At 33.3% G+C, this 18,068-nt stretch overlaps 1 protein-coding gene and 1 long non-coding RNA gene across 2 annotated transcripts; both read right to left on the bottom strand.

The window, feature by feature from the left end:
* Positions 1-2,140: 2,140 nt before the first annotated feature.
* LOC128165612 (uncharacterized) lies at positions 2,141-7,902 on the bottom strand. The gene is made up of 5 exons (XM_052830324.1): positions 7,767-7,902; positions 7,473-7,569; positions 7,275-7,349; positions 3,221-3,352; positions 2,141-2,930 (listed from the first exon to the last, which is right to left on the bottom strand). Exons 2-5 carry the CDS (start codon positions 7,525-7,527, stop codon positions 2,482-2,484), a joined length of 711 nt encoding a protein of 236 aa, XP_052686284.1. The 5' UTR covers positions 7,528-7,569; positions 7,767-7,902; the 3' UTR covers positions 2,141-2,481.
* A 3,529-nt stretch (positions 7,903-11,431) lies between these two features.
* On the bottom strand, positions 11,432-13,650 carry LOC128168708 (uncharacterized). The gene is made up of 4 exons (XR_008241433.1): positions 13,564-13,650; positions 13,222-13,362; positions 12,759-12,845; positions 11,432-12,470 (listed from the first exon to the last, which is right to left on the bottom strand). It is a non-coding gene; the product is annotated as an uncharacterized LOC128168708 (long non-coding RNA).
* Positions 13,651-18,068: the final 4,418 nt, after the last annotated feature.

The following is an 18,068-nucleotide window of genomic DNA, read 5'->3' as shown; positions in this document are numbered from 1 at the left end:
AAGGAAACGATACAAAATGGTATATATTGTATATTTGTATAAAATGGTATATATTGTATATTTGTATAAAATGGTATATATTGTATATTTGTATAAAATGGTATATATTGTATATTTGTATATAATGGTATATATTGTATATTTGTATAAAATGGTATATATTGTACAATTGTACAAAATGGTATATATTGTATATAATAACCACCATGTTAAAAAGTTCATCGGGATGTGAACTTGGTCATTCACGTGATCAAATATCGATAAGCCGGATGTTTTTCTCAGATTATTTGATCACGTACGTACCAACCTAATTTTATATCCTGGTGAACTTTTTAACATTACTGGTTTTTAAATATATTTTCCGTTAAGAAAGGCAAATTGTACAGAATTATTGACACAACCGTGTTTTTTAGGTTAACAACAATATCAATACAACCGCCAAGCGATATTTTGTGAATTGTTACCATCGAGGATCTAACAGTAGTGTAATGCAGTACGGATTACTCTCCTCTCGGACCAAAACAGGTCAAAAGGAGGTTGTAAGTCGCCGGAAACTATAGAGAGAATCCGTACTTATAACCTCAAAACAAGACATATATATATATACAGTGTATTTTAAATTGTTAATGTTAACGATGCTTCCCTTACGAATTTCTTATGTTCAGCAAAAATTTAGACCAGTTGTCAAGTAATGAAGCTAGAGTCATGTTTCTGTAGACACACATGTACTCTTTGTTTTCGTCAGATTTTTTTTTATATCTGGAAGCCTTTTATGAACTTAGTTTTTTTAGTTTCTAGAGCTGGCACTTAATTTGTTTAATACACTTTTTTTCTATTCACCAACCTAGATGTAAACAAAAACCACAAAACGGCTCTTGTTTACATAACAAAAATTCTGAGCTTTGTTTTTTGCTTTTGACTTGATAAATATAGTTAATCGTTTGGATGACCAATAGAATTATAAGTTAATTAAGCATGAATATATTGCAATTGTAAAAATTGAAAATCATAAGAGCAACGAAAGCCATAATTCTGGTCAAATTGATTTTATGCTGCATGCATTTAATATGAATTTAATTATATAAGTAGAGCATATTTTGTAAGAATTATTTTCAATTCTCTTCGCTTATTTTATATAAATGTTAAACAGTCGCTTTAATTGTTTAAGTGTTTGGAGAAAAAAACCTAACCGCTCAACCCTCATTGGGGCCTCATCATATCCCTGGGGATCATGATTTGAACAAACTTGAATCTACACTAATACTACAAGTTTCAGTCTTTCTGTCCTTTTTTGAAGAGATTATCAACACTCCGTTTGGTTCTCACCCTTCCTCTTGAGATCATGGTTAAACCAAACTTAAATTAAAACTACCTGAGGATACTTCCACATAAATTTCAGTTCTTTGGTATGAGACTTATTTCTCTATTTCTATCATGATTTCAAAATATTTAATAATTCTTCATCATCTCACATTATAAGAGGGCATGACCCTTTATCTAAAAAAATGAATCTATTTCACCTAACGATGTTATGTGCTAAGTTTGATTAAAATTGGCCCATTGGTTTGAAAAAGTCAAAAATGTGAAAAGATTACAACGGCAACGATTTTGTCGACGACGATGACAGACAACGGAGGAAGTTTGTAAAAACTTTCTTGAACTTCTGGCCCAGGTAAGAAAAAAATACTATTCAAACCATAAACCACATTCTGCCAAGAAAGAAAGTTCTGTTGTTTGTGTATGTAAAAGAATTCAGAAAGAGGTTAATGCTGCAACTAAGTGACCAATCGAGGTCTTCCAAACAAAAATCTCTCACGTTTTGAATAAGAAATAAATCCAAACATGGTGTTTTGAAAATTGTAATCAATGATTAGCTTCATATTAGAGTCCTGGCACAAAACAGAAGCTATATTTACACAATCAATTGTACCAAAAACTTGTATAATAACAAAACATAACAAGGATTCGATAGCAACAAGAGGTGTGATATTTACACCATCAATTGTACCAAAAAAAATTTCAATATCAAAACATAACAAGGATTCGATAGCAACATGAGGTGTGATATACAAACACTATCTCATAATGGACAACCCCTTCATTAGCATGTATTCTGTGGCGTCAGAAAGAAGGTCATATAAAACAATTACCCACTGGCTTTATCACTTTGGATAATTTATGTAAAAACATATGTAAAAACTAAGATAAATGAATACATAAACAAATACATACGCAGATAAATACAGTGTTCGGAATCGAATGTATGGCACTTGGAGTGTGAAAATAGGTGCAAAAACAATGTAAGGTACGTATGTGACGTCACAATATCAACACACCATCATTCGGCGTCAGTTTTTATAACCTGCATACATTCATGACAATCACTACCTTTGTGCACGCAACCGAAACAATCGTACCAATAAGATTCTTTTCTAATTGTATCACAGTTGTGTTAAATGTTCCTACAACTACTGTTTTGTCTCAATCCAAAGTCACACGGCTGTCAACTGCTGGAGTAATATCCATGGCGGTGGGTGCTCGTAACCTGTTCTCCTCTAACTGTACGTCTCTCTCGTCTCTTTGGTTCGCTATCAAGACCTCGTTGATAACATTTTCAACAGTTGTGCTGGTTTCATTCACTCTACTCTGACTAAATGTTTGAGAATCTGAATTTCTGGAATCTTTCAGACAAACGACGCCATCTTCTGGAGCAGTAAACATTATGACGCTACTCTGACTGCTCACTTCCGGTAAATCACGCGCCGGCTGGCTCATTGTCGCCGTTTCCTGCCGTTGTCGCTCCTGTTCCATCTCTATCGCGGACAGATACGAGGGGAGGTAATTCACGTTAGTCCGGGAATATTTACCGGGATATGGCGGGGGTTCGTCTCTTAACCACTGGAGAAACGAAGAGCCAGGTCGGGTGTTATCTGATACCAAAAAAAAACCCCAATACAATTCATTCAATAAATTAATCTTAATTAATAAAGCTAGGTGTATGCTATTCACAAATTACAAGGTTTGTTACAGTACTATAACTAAAATCCAATTATTTAAAACTAGCCTTTATATGCAGTCCCTTTGAGTTGAACTTTTTGTTCTGTCACCGAAGCAAATATTAAAATACCTCTTTGAATATTTCTACTAGTAAATGTATGCTACTTTATTCAGCACAATGGATCTTGTGTATACGGGCTACTACTTTAATTGTATGCCATACCACGCAGGTCCCCTTCTCTTCTGTTGAGTCGGTTGAGGAAACCGACGATAGACTTGATGGCGAGCACTAGCCCCACGAATACCACAACACTGGAGATGACAGCCACGAGATGTAGCACCCCCTCGTCATATTCTGAAACATACAAAACAAAATACTATGTCACACACTGTGTATATGTAAAAACTGCCAATCTGAAATACAAATACATGTACAGTGCTAAACAAAATACTATGTCACACACTCTGTACATGTAAAAACTGCCAATCTGAAATACAAATACAGTGTTTAACAAAATACTATGTCACACACTCTGTACATGTAAAAACTGCCAGTCTGAAATACAAATACATGTACAGTGCTAAACAAAATACTATGTCACACACTCTGTACATGTAAAAACTGCCACTCTGAAATACAAATACAGTGCTAAACAAAATACTATGTCACACACTCTGTACATGTAAAAACTGCCAGTCTGAAATACAAATACAGTGCTAAACAAAATACTATGTCACACACTCTGTACATGTAAAAACTGCCAGTCTGAAATACAAATACAGTGCTAAACAATATACTATGCCACACACTCTGTACATGTAAAAACTGCCAGTCTGAAATACAAATACAGTGCTAAACAAAATACTATGTCACACACTCTGTACATGTAAAAATTGCCAGTCTGAAATACAAATACATGTACAGTGCTAAACAAAATACTATGCCACACACTCTGTACATGTAAAATCTGCCATAGTCTGAAATACAAATACAGTGCTAAACAATATACTATGTCACACACTCTGTACATGTAAAATCTGCCATAGTCTGAAATACAAATACAGTGCTAAACAATATACTATGTCACACACTCTGTACATGTAAAATCTGCCATAGTCTGAAATACAAATACAGTGCTAAACAATATACTATGTCACACACTCTGTACATGTAAAATCTGCCATAGTCTGAAATACAAATACAGTGCTAAACAATATACTATGTCACACACTCTGTACATGTAAAATCTGCCATAGTCTGAAATACAAATACAGTGTTTAACAAAATACTATGCCACACACTCTGTACATGTAAAAACTGCCAGTCTGAAATACGAATACAGTGCTAAACAATATACTATGTCACACACTCTGTACATGTAAAAACTGCCAGTCTGAAATATTATACACTGCTAAACAAAATACTATGTCACACACTCTGTACATGTAAAAACTGCCAGTCTGAAATACAAATACATGTACAGTGCTAAACAAAATACTATGCCACACACTCTGTACATGTAAAATCTGCCATAGTCTGAAATACAAATACAGTGCTAAACAATATACTATGCCACACACTCTGTACATGTAAAAACTGCCAGTCTGAAATACGAATACAGTGCTAAACAATATACTATGTCACACACTCTGTACATGTAAAAACTGCCAGTCTGAAATACAAATACAGTGCTAAACAATATACTATGCCACACACTCTGTACATGTAAAAACTGCCAGTCTGAAATACGAATACAGTGCTAAACAATATACTATGTCACACACTCTGTACATGTAAAAACTGCCAGTCTGAAATACAAATACAGTGCTAAACAATATACTATGCCACACACTCTGTACATGTAAAAACTGCCAGTCTGAAATACGAATACATTGCTAAACAATATACTATGTCACACACTCTGTACATGTAAAAACTGCCATAGTCTGAAATACAAATACAGTGCTAAACAAAATACTATGTCACACACTCTGTACATGTAAAAACTGCCATAGTCTGAAATACAAATACAGTGCTAAACAAAATACTATGTCACACACTCTGTACATGTAAAAACTGCCATAGTCTGAAATACAAATACAGTGCTAAACAAAATACTATGTCACACACTCTGTACATGTAAAAACTGCCATAGTCTGAAATACAAATACAGTGCTAAACAAAATACTATGTCACACACTCTGTACATGTAAAAACTGCCATAGTCTGAAATACAAATACAGTGCTAAACAAAATACTATGTCACACACTCTGTACATGTAAAAACTGCCAGTCTGAAATACAAATACAGTGTTTAACAAAATGCCATATCACACAGTTCGTGCATATGTAGAAACGTTATAGTCTGAAATATTCACATACAGTGCTTAACATAATACTATGTTACAATGATAACATATTGTGTAGAAAACGTTGTAGTCTGAAGTAAACATTTTATCATAGTGTTTATCAAAACAATCTGGCACACATCGATAATATATCAATTAGAAAACGACATATTAATTAGAAATATCTACAAAGTCCTAATCAAAATACTTTGTCATAATATAAATAGACTCTGTCACAATCAGAAACATACATATACAATGCTTAACAAAATACTGTGTCACACCTAGATAATGAATGTAATATTGTCAAAATCTGAAACAACCCCCCCCCCCCCCCAAAAAAAAAAACCACAGTGCTAAACAAAGCATTATGCTACACTCAATGCTTATTTGTAGAAACCGCAATAGCATGAAATTAACTTTTACAGTGCTTATCAAAATACTATGTAAAATATGTAATGCATTCCCTTGAGTCAGTTTCTCAAAAATGACATTTTGATTATAGTGAAATACTGTGTCACATACCGAGTCAAAAGTCTGAAACATGGATTGAAACACTGTGTATCCATGAAACCTTCTTTCAACAGTTTAGTTTTCAAGAATTAATATACATCTTATGGGTCAAAGTGCTACGCTATAACATTTAAATCCGCATAGTCCGAATTTTTTGTCTATTACATTATCAAATAACTTTCCATACAAACCAATTATCTAATAGAGTTATAAACATTTGCACATTAACACCAGCAGAATTGGTCTCGATTCAAAGTTGGAAGTATCAAAAGTGAATAAAAAAATTACTTTGTATTGGCATACAAAAAAAACCCCAACAAAATATTTAAAAAAAAAGGAAATGTTTAGGAAAGGAAACCGTTTGGTTTTGTCCCCCAAATGTTTGAGTGCATTCAACCCGCATTTTATGCATCGATTGTACAGAAAACAAACTTCAAAATCATAGTGAACAAAATGTACACACTGTTAGGTTTATTTTTAATTTGCCAGAGCATCACTCATATTTAGACCTACTAAAAACGATGTAGAAGTCATAATATAATCATTCCTGCCTCGACATCAGGTGCGGTTTTTAATATGATGCGAAATAACGCACTACAATTTTTATGTCATTTGTTTTGCAAAAAAAAATTGTAAATCGTTTTTTTCATTAAAATTTGGCTAAATTGACCGGGAAAACTACTGCAATGTTTATTATTATACACATACTTAGCATAACCATCGTTTAAAGTTTCATAAAAATTTGATATAAAATCGGATTAAGCAGTTTAAAACCCTTTTGCGATCGAGTAGCATGCATGTTAATTTGTATAAATGGGTACACATACTGAATTCGATGCACGGAGATTTCGTACGCTTAGACGAGCTTTTTTTTCGCTGTGCTAGCTTTTATTACAATATATATCTACATCATTAGCTGACTGTTATTTATCATTCGCAGAGTTGATCTTCAGGTAATAAAAAGTTTATTAAAAACAAATTTAATTGAGGTGGTTTTAGAATTTAAGATACTAGGTATTTTGTGACAAATTTAGTATTTATAAAGCTTATCTTAAATTTGCATTAAGTTGTTTACATGTACTTATTTTTTACTGCTAAAACTTTGAATAAGGAACCAGTAAAACGCCGAGTGAAGTTATGGAGCATGCGTGGCAAAAGAAACTGATTAAGTAGGATTCTGTCATGTAATATATTTTTACTATATAAGCATGAGAGACAATAGCATTAAAAACCAGTCTAATAATAAAAAGACCTTGCATGCTTAAAGAGAGAGGCCGACAGACAGAGGCAGACAGATTGAAAAACAGACAGAAGGAGACAGACAGACGGACTGAAAGAGACAGACAGACAGACTGACAAACATACAGAAGGAGACAGACTGTTGTTACATGTAAGACTTGCATACTAAACCTTACTCTGCCCCATGTTGTACATTGTTGTTGTAAATGTCGTCACCGTTGTTGTTGTTGTAAACAAAGTGGTTACTTCTCCTGAAATACCGCAATGTTATAAAAAAAATAAGATTATTATAGATTTATTTCTTCATAATTTGTACTCAAAATCAAGAGATAGCATCAGCTGTAATTTTCACATAGTCTATTCATAGAAGTTACCGGTGAGACCGAGGGTGCCCTGATACATAGGCGCGTCCGTGGCATTCTTTGGCATTCTTCTGCACTCATGGTTGAAACAGCATACTATGGTATGCACCTTCAAATAAACACAGTATACGCTTCAGTAAACATTTACCTAACATTTCTAGTTATTTCGAGACACTTCTTTACGTTAAGAGTTCTGCAGGTTCTACCAAAATCTAGAAAGATCGCGGTTTTTTCCTCCTTATTGTTGTTTTCCTTTCTCTTATACAATCTTATCGTAAAGATAAGGAAGTGAAAGTTAATACTTACCTCTGTATATATACCCCGCCATTATAATTGGGGTTTCCACTCCGTCATCATGTAAACAAACCGCGTACTATCAATAAAACGGAATCTATTCAAGGTCAGGGTCACGCTTTGGTTTGCCGTGTGTGTAAATATGTCTCAGAGAGAGAGAGAGAGAGAGAGAGAGAGAGAGCTTGAGAGCTTGGACACACATCAACCGCGCAGACATACGATAAACAAAACCATTATATCATTAATATATATTCTGTTCGTGTGAAAGCAAAAATTAAGAAACAGTATTTCAATGTGACTGAATTTTTATGTACATCATAATTTATAACGCGTAGCTTCATTCAGACTAATATACATTTATAACGTCGGCATAAAAATCCCACATAAACTGATTATAAAAAATAAAAGGATTTCTGGTTTAGTTTTTATCAAAACAAATATTTAATTAATCAATATGCATGATTAATATAAAAGTAAAGTAACGTAGTACGATCTCAAGAATTGATCCTAACTTCCCAATGTAAAACATTTGTAGTAAAAGACTTGAATTGAAAGTTTGACATTAAACTAAATTAAATGTATATTAATTAAAATAGATAAAGCTAGGTAACAATTTCATTTCTAAACTTTATAATTTTTCACTTTCATTGGAATTTTAAAACAGAAATGTTTAAATTTTGACATATAAGGGGTTATCTGGAACCACACTGATATTTGAAAAATTCTCTAGAAAATATTATAGAGTATTGTACTTTGAGTTCTATTTTTGTTGAATACTGTATCTATTATTGGTTACAACTGCATGCAACAAAAGCTCCAACACCTTTTTGATGTAGAGATCCAAACAATATTGAAATCTTGCCTTGTTTAACCAGACGCTCGGCTGTCTCCGTAAATCTCCGACAAATATATATATATTTTTTCTTTCGTTTGAACGTAGTGATTTAGATTGAAAATATTTTCTTTTGTGGTAATGATGAATATTCATGAGGTACAATGTAGGCGGGGTTCGAAGGTGATTACGGGTAGAGTATGTTCGAGTAGTATTCATTCTGACGATTCCGGACGGCACGAGAAAGTAGCTCTAGGTATGCAGAACCAGCCTTCCATTGCCGATGTCTTGGCGAAGCTTAAGTATAAAAAAGAGACATTAAAGAGTATGTGAACAACAAAATATCTACTTTGAGACAGGAGATTCAAGGTGCAAATATCTCTGTAAGTTCTGAATTGAAAAAATTCAAGGGTGAAAGCGAAATATCTTGGAAGTCTAAAGGGAACAAAATCCAGTAAAGGTTTCAACGCAGAGGTTCAGGAGACGTTAAGTTCTATTAACTGGGCAATAGACAACAGGAAACTAGATTACGCTAGAGAATTAATACTGGAGGCAAGTGTAAAAATAAAGGACAAAAATAAACATATAAGAATAGCAGATTTGTCCTCCGGAGGGTGGGAGACTGTAAATCAATATGTTTCAAACCCTATCGCAAGTGATTCGGACGACGAAAGTAAAATCTACAAAGCTAAAAATCGTGCAATTAAGAAGAGGAAGATGTCCACTAAAACAAGGGACAAGCGGGAACAGGGAAAAAAGAAAGCCCTCCTCTACCGCACCAAATCCTATCTCGGATTATGCTAATCCAGTTCCACGTACGGCTTATTCTACTCGTATTGTGCCACAGCAGCCTTTTCTACAGAAACAACAGTTTGAGACCACGCCCCTTCGTGTCAGTGGGTGTTATGTGTGCGGGGACTTCACCCACTTCCATAGAGAGTTGCCAGCTTATTGTCCGGAGCAGATCAAGAGGGGCACAACAAGACAAAAAGCAGAACACAGCCCGAGGCATCAGAGTTTGTGAAAGATGAGTATTTACTTGAACAGTTTGAATAATATGAAAATAAAAATCAAAATTCTTGTTCTGTTAAAATTAAAGGTAGATTAAGAGCACATTTACAGTTTTGGAAATATATATGTGCATATGATAACATTTTAGAAATTATTAAGAATGGATACAAAATACCTTTTTACAGTGTGCCTAAAAGATGTTTTCAGAAAAATAATAATTCAGCATTACTTCATAGTGAATTTGTTGAAATGGCAATTTAGAGTTGTTAGAAGACGGGCTAATTGAGGAATGTGTAGATATACCATTTATTGTAAATCCTCTCACAGTCTCTGTTCAATCAAACTTTAAAAAGAGACTTATCTTAGATCTCAGATGTGATAAGTTGCATATTATGAAGCAAAGTGTCAAGTATGAGGATATTAGAACGGCTTTAGTTTACGTTAAAACTGATTCATTCATGTTTAGTTTTGACTTGCATGCTGCGTACCATCATGTCGAAATGTTTTATCCTCACGAGTTATTGGGTTTTTCATGGGTTGTGAATGGTCTGCCGTTAGGGTTAAAATCGGCTCCTTATATATTGAATAAAATTACAAGACCTTTGCTAAAGAAGTTGAGAGGAGAGGAGAAATGTATTGTTATGTACTTGGATGATGGTATAGGTTTGGGCAGGATTTTGAACCAGCAAGATCCATTTCTGAGAGTGTTCGAGCAGATTTACGGTCGAGTGGTTTTGTTATCAATGAAAGCAAATCATTGTGGAAGCCCATTCAGAGTCTAGACTGGCTAGGTTATTCAATTGATGCGGTTAAGTTTGTTTTGACAATACCTGCGAGGAGGTTTAAGAAAGTTCGGGAAACTGGTTTAGATATCATATCAATCATTAATAAACATAAAACTGTTCATGTTAGAAAGGTAGCTAATTTTGTAGGTCAAGTTATATTAATGTCTACACTTATAGGATCATTTTGTCAACTTATGACAAGATGTATATTAGTATAGATATACTGAATGCTTACTCCTGGAATGCATATATTCGATTGTCGGATGAGAGTATCAAACAAATTCAATTTTGAATTGATAACATTAATTGTATTAATGTTAGAAATTTATTTATGCAGCCTTCTTGTGATAAATTAGTTTATTCAGACGCTAGCGGACATGGATTTGGAGGATATTGTGTTGAAAGCAAACATGGTGTAGCTCACGGAGCGTGGAATTCAGAAGAGTCTTGTAGAAGTTCAAATTGGAAAAAGTTAGTTGCAGTATTGAGAGTTTTGTTGTCGTTAAGTCATGAACTTGCGGGGAAGAGAGTAAAGTGGTTTACGGATAATAAAAATGTTGTTAGCATTTTAAATAAAGGAAGTATGAAGGAGGATTTACAAAACATAGCATTGGATGTTTATAAGTTTTGTCTGATTAATGGTATTTTGTTAGATATAGAATGGATACCAAGATCTCAAAATGAGAAGGCAGATTTTGTTAGTAATTTAAATGATGCAAATGATTGGAGAGTGTCTTTCTTTTTAGTATTTGAACAGTTTGTGGGGACCCTTTGAAGTTGATTGGTTTGCTAGTGACAGTAATCATAAATTAAAACTGTTCTATCCAAGATACTGGAATGTAAAATGTTTTGGAATCGATGCTTTTACAGGAATTTGGTCCAATAAAAACGGGTGGTTTTGCCCTCCAATATAAGCTTGAGTGCTAAAATTAAGGAAGATAAAGCGTTTGGGTGTTTAATTATTCCAATGTGGAAATCGGCTAATTTTTGGCCGATTCTTTGTCTAAATGGAGATATTTTGTGATTGTGTTAAGAATGTTGTTTATTTACCCAGTGATAAACAATTTTTATGAGTGGAAGAAGTGTTGGGACAATGTTTGGAAATACTGATTTAAATTTTCCCTTGCTGGGATTGTACATTGATTGTAGAAGATGATGTATGTTTTAATATTGCATGTGTTATAAGTAGACAATATTATATAAATAATTTTGTTGATACAAATATTTTTGCAGGCATATGATGAAGATATATCCATCCTTCCAGAAATTTTGCGGGAAAAAATTCATGATATACCGGAATTATTGTCCGAAAGTAGAGAAAGTTCTACAGTGAAAGGTTTTTATAGAAGTTACAAGAAATGGGACGATTGGTTGAAGAAGAATGTTGTAGTGATTGAACAAGGATCTTCAAGAAAACCATTAATTGTTAGTATTCATCTTTTGCCAGTTTAATTCAAGAAGGAGTTTCTGTAAGTGTGTTAACGTCGGCTGTTTATGGCATTCGTTGGGCGTATTCCGTAATTGGATTACATCCTCCAACTGATTCGGAGTTAGTGAAAAATGTGTTTGAATCGGGAAAAAGAAAACTGTGTACACAGCAAAATGTGCCACATACGTTTCACATACGTTAAACGTGTGTGATACGTATGTGACCTCACGTACGTTTAACGTGATTTAAGTACCACGTGTGTTTAACGTACGTTAATGAACATATGTGAAACGTATGTTACACGTGTGTTAGACATACGTGAAACATTCCATACGTTTTACGTATGTGGATCCAACGTACGTTTTTCACATGAATTACATACGTATCACATGTAAATTGCTTAAAATTAAATTACTTGAATATTTTAATTTTTCAGTTCATTCTTGATATACTTCATCTTGCTGCTTGAATCCTTTCAATTAATTACTCAGTAACTTCAGTGGATCTTTGGAAACATCCATTTTGCATTTCCAGCTACTTGTTAATCTAAAATTAGAGTTACAGAAAAAAGACAGTTTCGAGATTAAAAATGAATTTAATTCCTTGAATGATTACATTTAGATTTATATTGTTGTCATTCTTCTGTGCTTTAATAGTTTCTGGAAAAAAGCAAAGAATTTTACATTAAATTTCATTTTATGATAAAGTAAAATTTACAAATGCCGCGGTTGCTTTTTTATTTAACAATATTGTTAAAGAATAACAGGATCCATTTAGATTTTATTGCAAATACAACATGAAGAAAGTTTACAATTGTTAATAATTTTTTCTTTTCTTTGCAAGCTTTCAGAGAGAGAGAGAGAGAGAGAGAGAGAGAGAGAGAGAGAGAGAGAGAGCAAAATAGAAGGTCAATCACAAGTATTAATTTGACTAAATACTTTTTTTACCTCTAGTATATTCATCCTGATTTTTGTCCACCTCCAACTTCTTCCTTTTTAATGTTTTCCCATGACAATGCTTGTTTGAACTTCTTTCTAAAATATTACTACAAACTTAAGTACATACAATCATTAGAGTTTTTAAATACACGATAAAAATATAATTTATACATGTAAGCAGAAAACAACGTATACAGGTAAATATTTTTTATGCAAATAAGCTTGAATCGTTTGGGTGAAATGATATTGTAATTCTAAAGTACACTTACACATAGTTTCACATAGTCCCCAGAAAAGTGTGTGTGTGTGTGTGTGTGCATGCATTGGGGGGGGGGGGCAACTCCTTGATAATTCACTTTTTATATGAACATTTAAGAAAAATCTTTGCTGCAACAAAAAAAAAATAGGGGGGTTATTGGGTTGGGGGTGACTGGATACATGTCTGTATTAATCCTTATCCAAATTGAATTACCTTAATCTGTCACTAAATTAGCAACCACATTGCTACTGTCTTTGAACTCCGTGAAGAACTTTTGGATCCTGGATCATTCATTACAAAATCTTCAGGCTACATCAAAACAAATCTTTGAAACTTCTGTATTATATCCATTTGCTACAAAATATAATACATGCATTACATAAATAGATATATCAAAATTTTACACTTACTTACTAAGAAATACAAATGTACATGTAGGTGTCATGCAACAGATTATCATTAATGATCCTGATTTGTATGGAAAAAATTTCCCAGCGGTGTTGATGACCCTTAAAAAATGTTTAAATTGTGAAATGCAATGGTATGTGCACTTACATTATGATTTTATCAATTCAAAGAGACATCTGTCATTGAATGTGTTAGCTAGTTGGTGACCTCTTCCAGGAATATGTCAAGCAGCCAATGCATGCCTATAAAACAATTTCAATTACCATGCAATAAGAATACAACTTAAGGAAGGAGTCTTTTCTGGTTTTCGAATTGCCAAACGTAAAATTGATTAATTGTTCATTAAATCAAGAAGAAAGGAAATTAAAATAGAATATTTTTCTTCCTTTTTTATTATCATACAACTTGGCATAGAAAAAGTAATCAAAGTTTACAATCTAACAGGGACTATATTTTTGGCGTAATATTGGCGTAGGAAAATATCACATGTTGCGCAATTCAGAATTGCTGCAGATTAATGAGTCTGATTTAGCATTTTAAAAACAATAACATTAATGTTGGATTTTTTTCACTAATGTAAACTAATGATATGATACTTGGGTTTCAGAATATGTTTTTAAAATATGATTTGCCTATCAAACTACATTTTTATAGGCTTTTTAAAGCGCCCATTCTATACACTGATTTTTGTGAAAAAATCACTAAAATAAGTTTTTCTCTCTTATAAAACGGTCAATATATTAGCTTTTCTGTCAATTTATATCTTTTAATAAAGTCTTCATTTTACATAAAAATCATAAATATTTCATTATTTGAAGCATAAAAAAATAATAAAAATTTCTTCAAAATTTAAGAAAATTAGAGGAAATGCGGGCTAAGCAATATCAATTTCAGTATAAATATTTATTCCGATTTAGTAGTATAAGCTGATAGACATTCTGATATTCTATCATTTCATTGAAGAATAGAATATTCAAATCTTAAACAAATGTCTACAGAACTGCAAAGATCCACACTTATTTTTATCATCCTTTACGTTGAGGAAAAAGGTAGTGACCTTGACCTGACCTTTATGCAAGAACAAAAGGTCAAATTTGATAAAACTGATAGAATCATTTGGTAATATAATCCGTTTGACTGTGTCAAAATTTCATGAATTTCTTATTATAAGAAATATGTTTGATAACGAGAAGACTCCTTCCTTAATAGAGGCAATTCAATAATTATTTCACTTAGTTGCAAAGGAAGACCTACTCGTTTCTTTACATAGGCTTTGCTCTAGTTTTTCTCTACTTTCAAATATTTCAGTTTTCAAATGTTTCTTATCCAAGATCGACATATATTTTATGGGTTTTAATAAGTATTGGTTCTTCTATATTAACTAAACCAAATAGCTGCTTAGTTGTAGCTCTCTGGGGAAACATCATTTTTATCGTCATTAATTCAACCCGAATTTTCCCGGAGAACACAGTTACAGCTCCGTGCAATATGTTTACTCTTTTGACATCGAATAATTGTACGATATAATTTTCAAATGCAAGTAAATAAAAACGAATGCTTGACAATCATTACCTCTGCTAAATCCATCCTGCTGCAGTTCGATCTTCTGCCTCCGTGACGTAAAAATGTGACGTATATTTTGTCACCGACAAAACTAAAACCGATTTCGTATTAATTCCGGATTCGTTATCGAATTAATTTCAAGAAGACACGTGGCTTCAGTTAATGAAACAACTTTATTTATGCATAGTTTAAACCAATAAACACGCACAGTAGCAAGGCTTTTCTTCACACATGTTCACATTCATTCATTTCAAAGACATGAGTGATAAAGCAACATCAGACATGTACATGCAGATCATGCGCGGGTCCAGAAAAAAAATTTCCTGAGGAGGGAGGGGGTCCGAAGGATAATTGTGTTTGCCCGGGTTGGGGGGGGGGGATCCGAGGCATATTTGCGATAATTTTACTGTGTAAATTTCATTAACATTCATTTTCCCGTGGGGGGGGGGGGAGTTGGGATCCCTCCGACCCCCCCCCCCCCCCGCCCCCTTAGATCAGCGCATGCAGATAATTTTAATGTAAAGTTATTCAAATGCATGCCTACACATATATAAAACATATATATTATTAACGCACGTGTAACATGGTTTTTAGAACTTATGTTAACCATGTGTTTATTAACATATGTGTAACATGTGTTTGAGATCTACATTTGTAAAACATATGGTTCACATATGTTTAACATATGTAAAATCTAACGCATGTTAAACATATGTAATGTTGAACGTATGTTATCACACGTATGTTAACCATGCGTTTCTCAACATATGTGTAACGTACGGTTTGACTTCACATGTGTGTAACGTATGTTTAACGTATGTTGTACGTGTGTTAAGTTCAAACATATGTGAAACGTATGTGGCACAATAAGCTGTGTATACCAAGGACGAAAAAGAACCAATTACTGCAGATTTATTAAAGAAAATGTTTAACAAATATTTTCAGAGTGAAAATATTTATAATCAGAGATCTATATGCGCTTGTTTAATTGCATATGCTGTTTTTTTAAAAAAGGAATGAGCTTTTGAACATAAGATGTTCAGATGTGATATTTGAGGAAAGTCTTATAACAATTTTTATTGAGAGAAGTAAAACTGATATTTACAGAGACGGGCAATGGAAGGTGATTGCTAGAACTGAGAGTGAAATGTGTTCTGTAAAATATTTAGAAATGTTTTTCAAATGGTGTGGATTTTCATCAAATGGATCCGATTTCATTTTTCGTAACATGAGTAAGAGTAAATCGGGATATAAAGTTCGGAATGGAAATAAAGCTTTGACATATACGAGAATGAGAGAACTGTTTATAGAAGCGTTTGAATGTATGTTTTGTGACCGATATTTCAAAATATGGTTTCTATAGTCTAAGGGCAGGGGGTGCTACTGTGTGTGCTAATTCGGTATACCCGATATATTGCTAAAAAGACATGGAGGGTGGGCATCTGAAACTGCGAAGGACGGGTATATCAAAGACAAATTAGAATCAAGATTGTTGGTTTCTTTAAATTTGGGATTGTAAACATTGCGTATAATTGTCTTTCTTTCGTTCTGTATCGGACATCAATGCACAAAATAATAAAATATTATAGAAAAATTGGGTGCTAATGTTATGTTTTATTCGAGATGGAAGTAAATAAGAAATATATTTTCTTTCGATTGAACGTAGTGATTTAGATTGAAAATATGTTCTTTTGTGGTAATGATGAATATTCATGAGGTAGGCGGGGTTCGAAAAGGTGATTACGGGTAGAGTATGTTCGAGTAGTATTCATTCTGACGATTCCGGACGGAACAAGAAAGTCGATTTCTATTTAAGAATTAAATATTCAATCTAAAGATTTTGAGTATGTTATAAGTTGCGAAGATGCATATATGATGCACAATTTCTAGTGTTACTGACAAGGTGCTTGTCAGGTAGCAAAACTTCGTGAAGTTTTGCGAATGGTTTGGTTTGGATTGATGAAAATGTGTGTTGGTATTTTGAAATTGAAGGATTTTTTTAATCAGCGACTACTTGTATCGGACGTCAATGCACAAAATAATAAAAATTATAGACAAGCGAAAAGCTGTCAATGTGACAGCAAACCGGGTTTTCTTTTATGTGAACTGTAGCCATAATCCATGTCAACCCGTATCCAGTGAAATGGAGTACACTATATGCAACATTTTGCCAAAAAATGACTAAGTTCAAAGGCTGGTATTTTTTTGATAAATTATCGGAAATCAAAATCCTGGCAATATGCACACCTCTGATATATGTACAATTGATCTACAAAAGAACAACTTCCTATCTTGAGAACTGTAGGAGGAGTTATCCGTACAATGAGGGTACCTTTTGGCACCCGCCCGCCCGCCATTTTCACCATTTTAATAACCGGATTTTTCCGTTGGAAAACCCGGTTAAAAATGGAGTGTTAATGTTATGTTTTATTCGAGATGGAAGTACATAAGAAGCAGAGATACCGTCTACTTGTCGGGGTTTACGGATACAGCCGAGCGTCTGCTTGATTGAGACTAATATAAATATAGTCTCGTATTCCGAATTCATAAGACTACAAAATTATCTGAATTGTTCGTGACATTCAAAATTTTCAAGGTATTTATAAATAATATTCCCTGAAAAACAATACTTCGGAATACCTTTCATTGAATTTATCGATTATTTTCAAGTACTTACTAGTCTTGTCAGCAGTTATGATTTGTGCTTCGGTCCAAACACTGTTTCACTTCCGGTTTGCCAGAGAAACTACATATTGGAGAGTTAATTAAAATCAACTCCCAAAAATCGAAAGTGTGTTACATGATTGACAATTTACTTTCATATTACATGCCATGTTATTTTTATTAATCACAATTGATATGTGATATAATTGTATTTATAAAATAAAGTTTTTATTTTTTTTAAATAGATGCCTATTTAATTATTTGATGTTTCCAACATACATGTACATCGAAATTCAAAATTACTATTCAATTTTTGCCACAATCTTTGTACAGATAGACAATCTAATCTGAGGTGCTTAATGTCTTCCTTTTCAAGGACATAATTCACTTTTTGCATCAGACCTTGATTTACATTTGTATTGAAA

Source organism: Crassostrea angulata, chromosome 1 (assembly GCF_025612915.1).
Source record: "Crassostrea angulata isolate pt1a10 chromosome 1, ASM2561291v2, whole genome shotgun sequence".
NCBI classification, from domain to species: Eukaryota; Metazoa; Mollusca; class Bivalvia; order Ostreida; family Ostreidae; genus Magallana; species Magallana angulata.
Note: the sequence above shows the minus strand (reverse complement) of the source record. Positions and strands in the feature narration are given on the sequence as shown.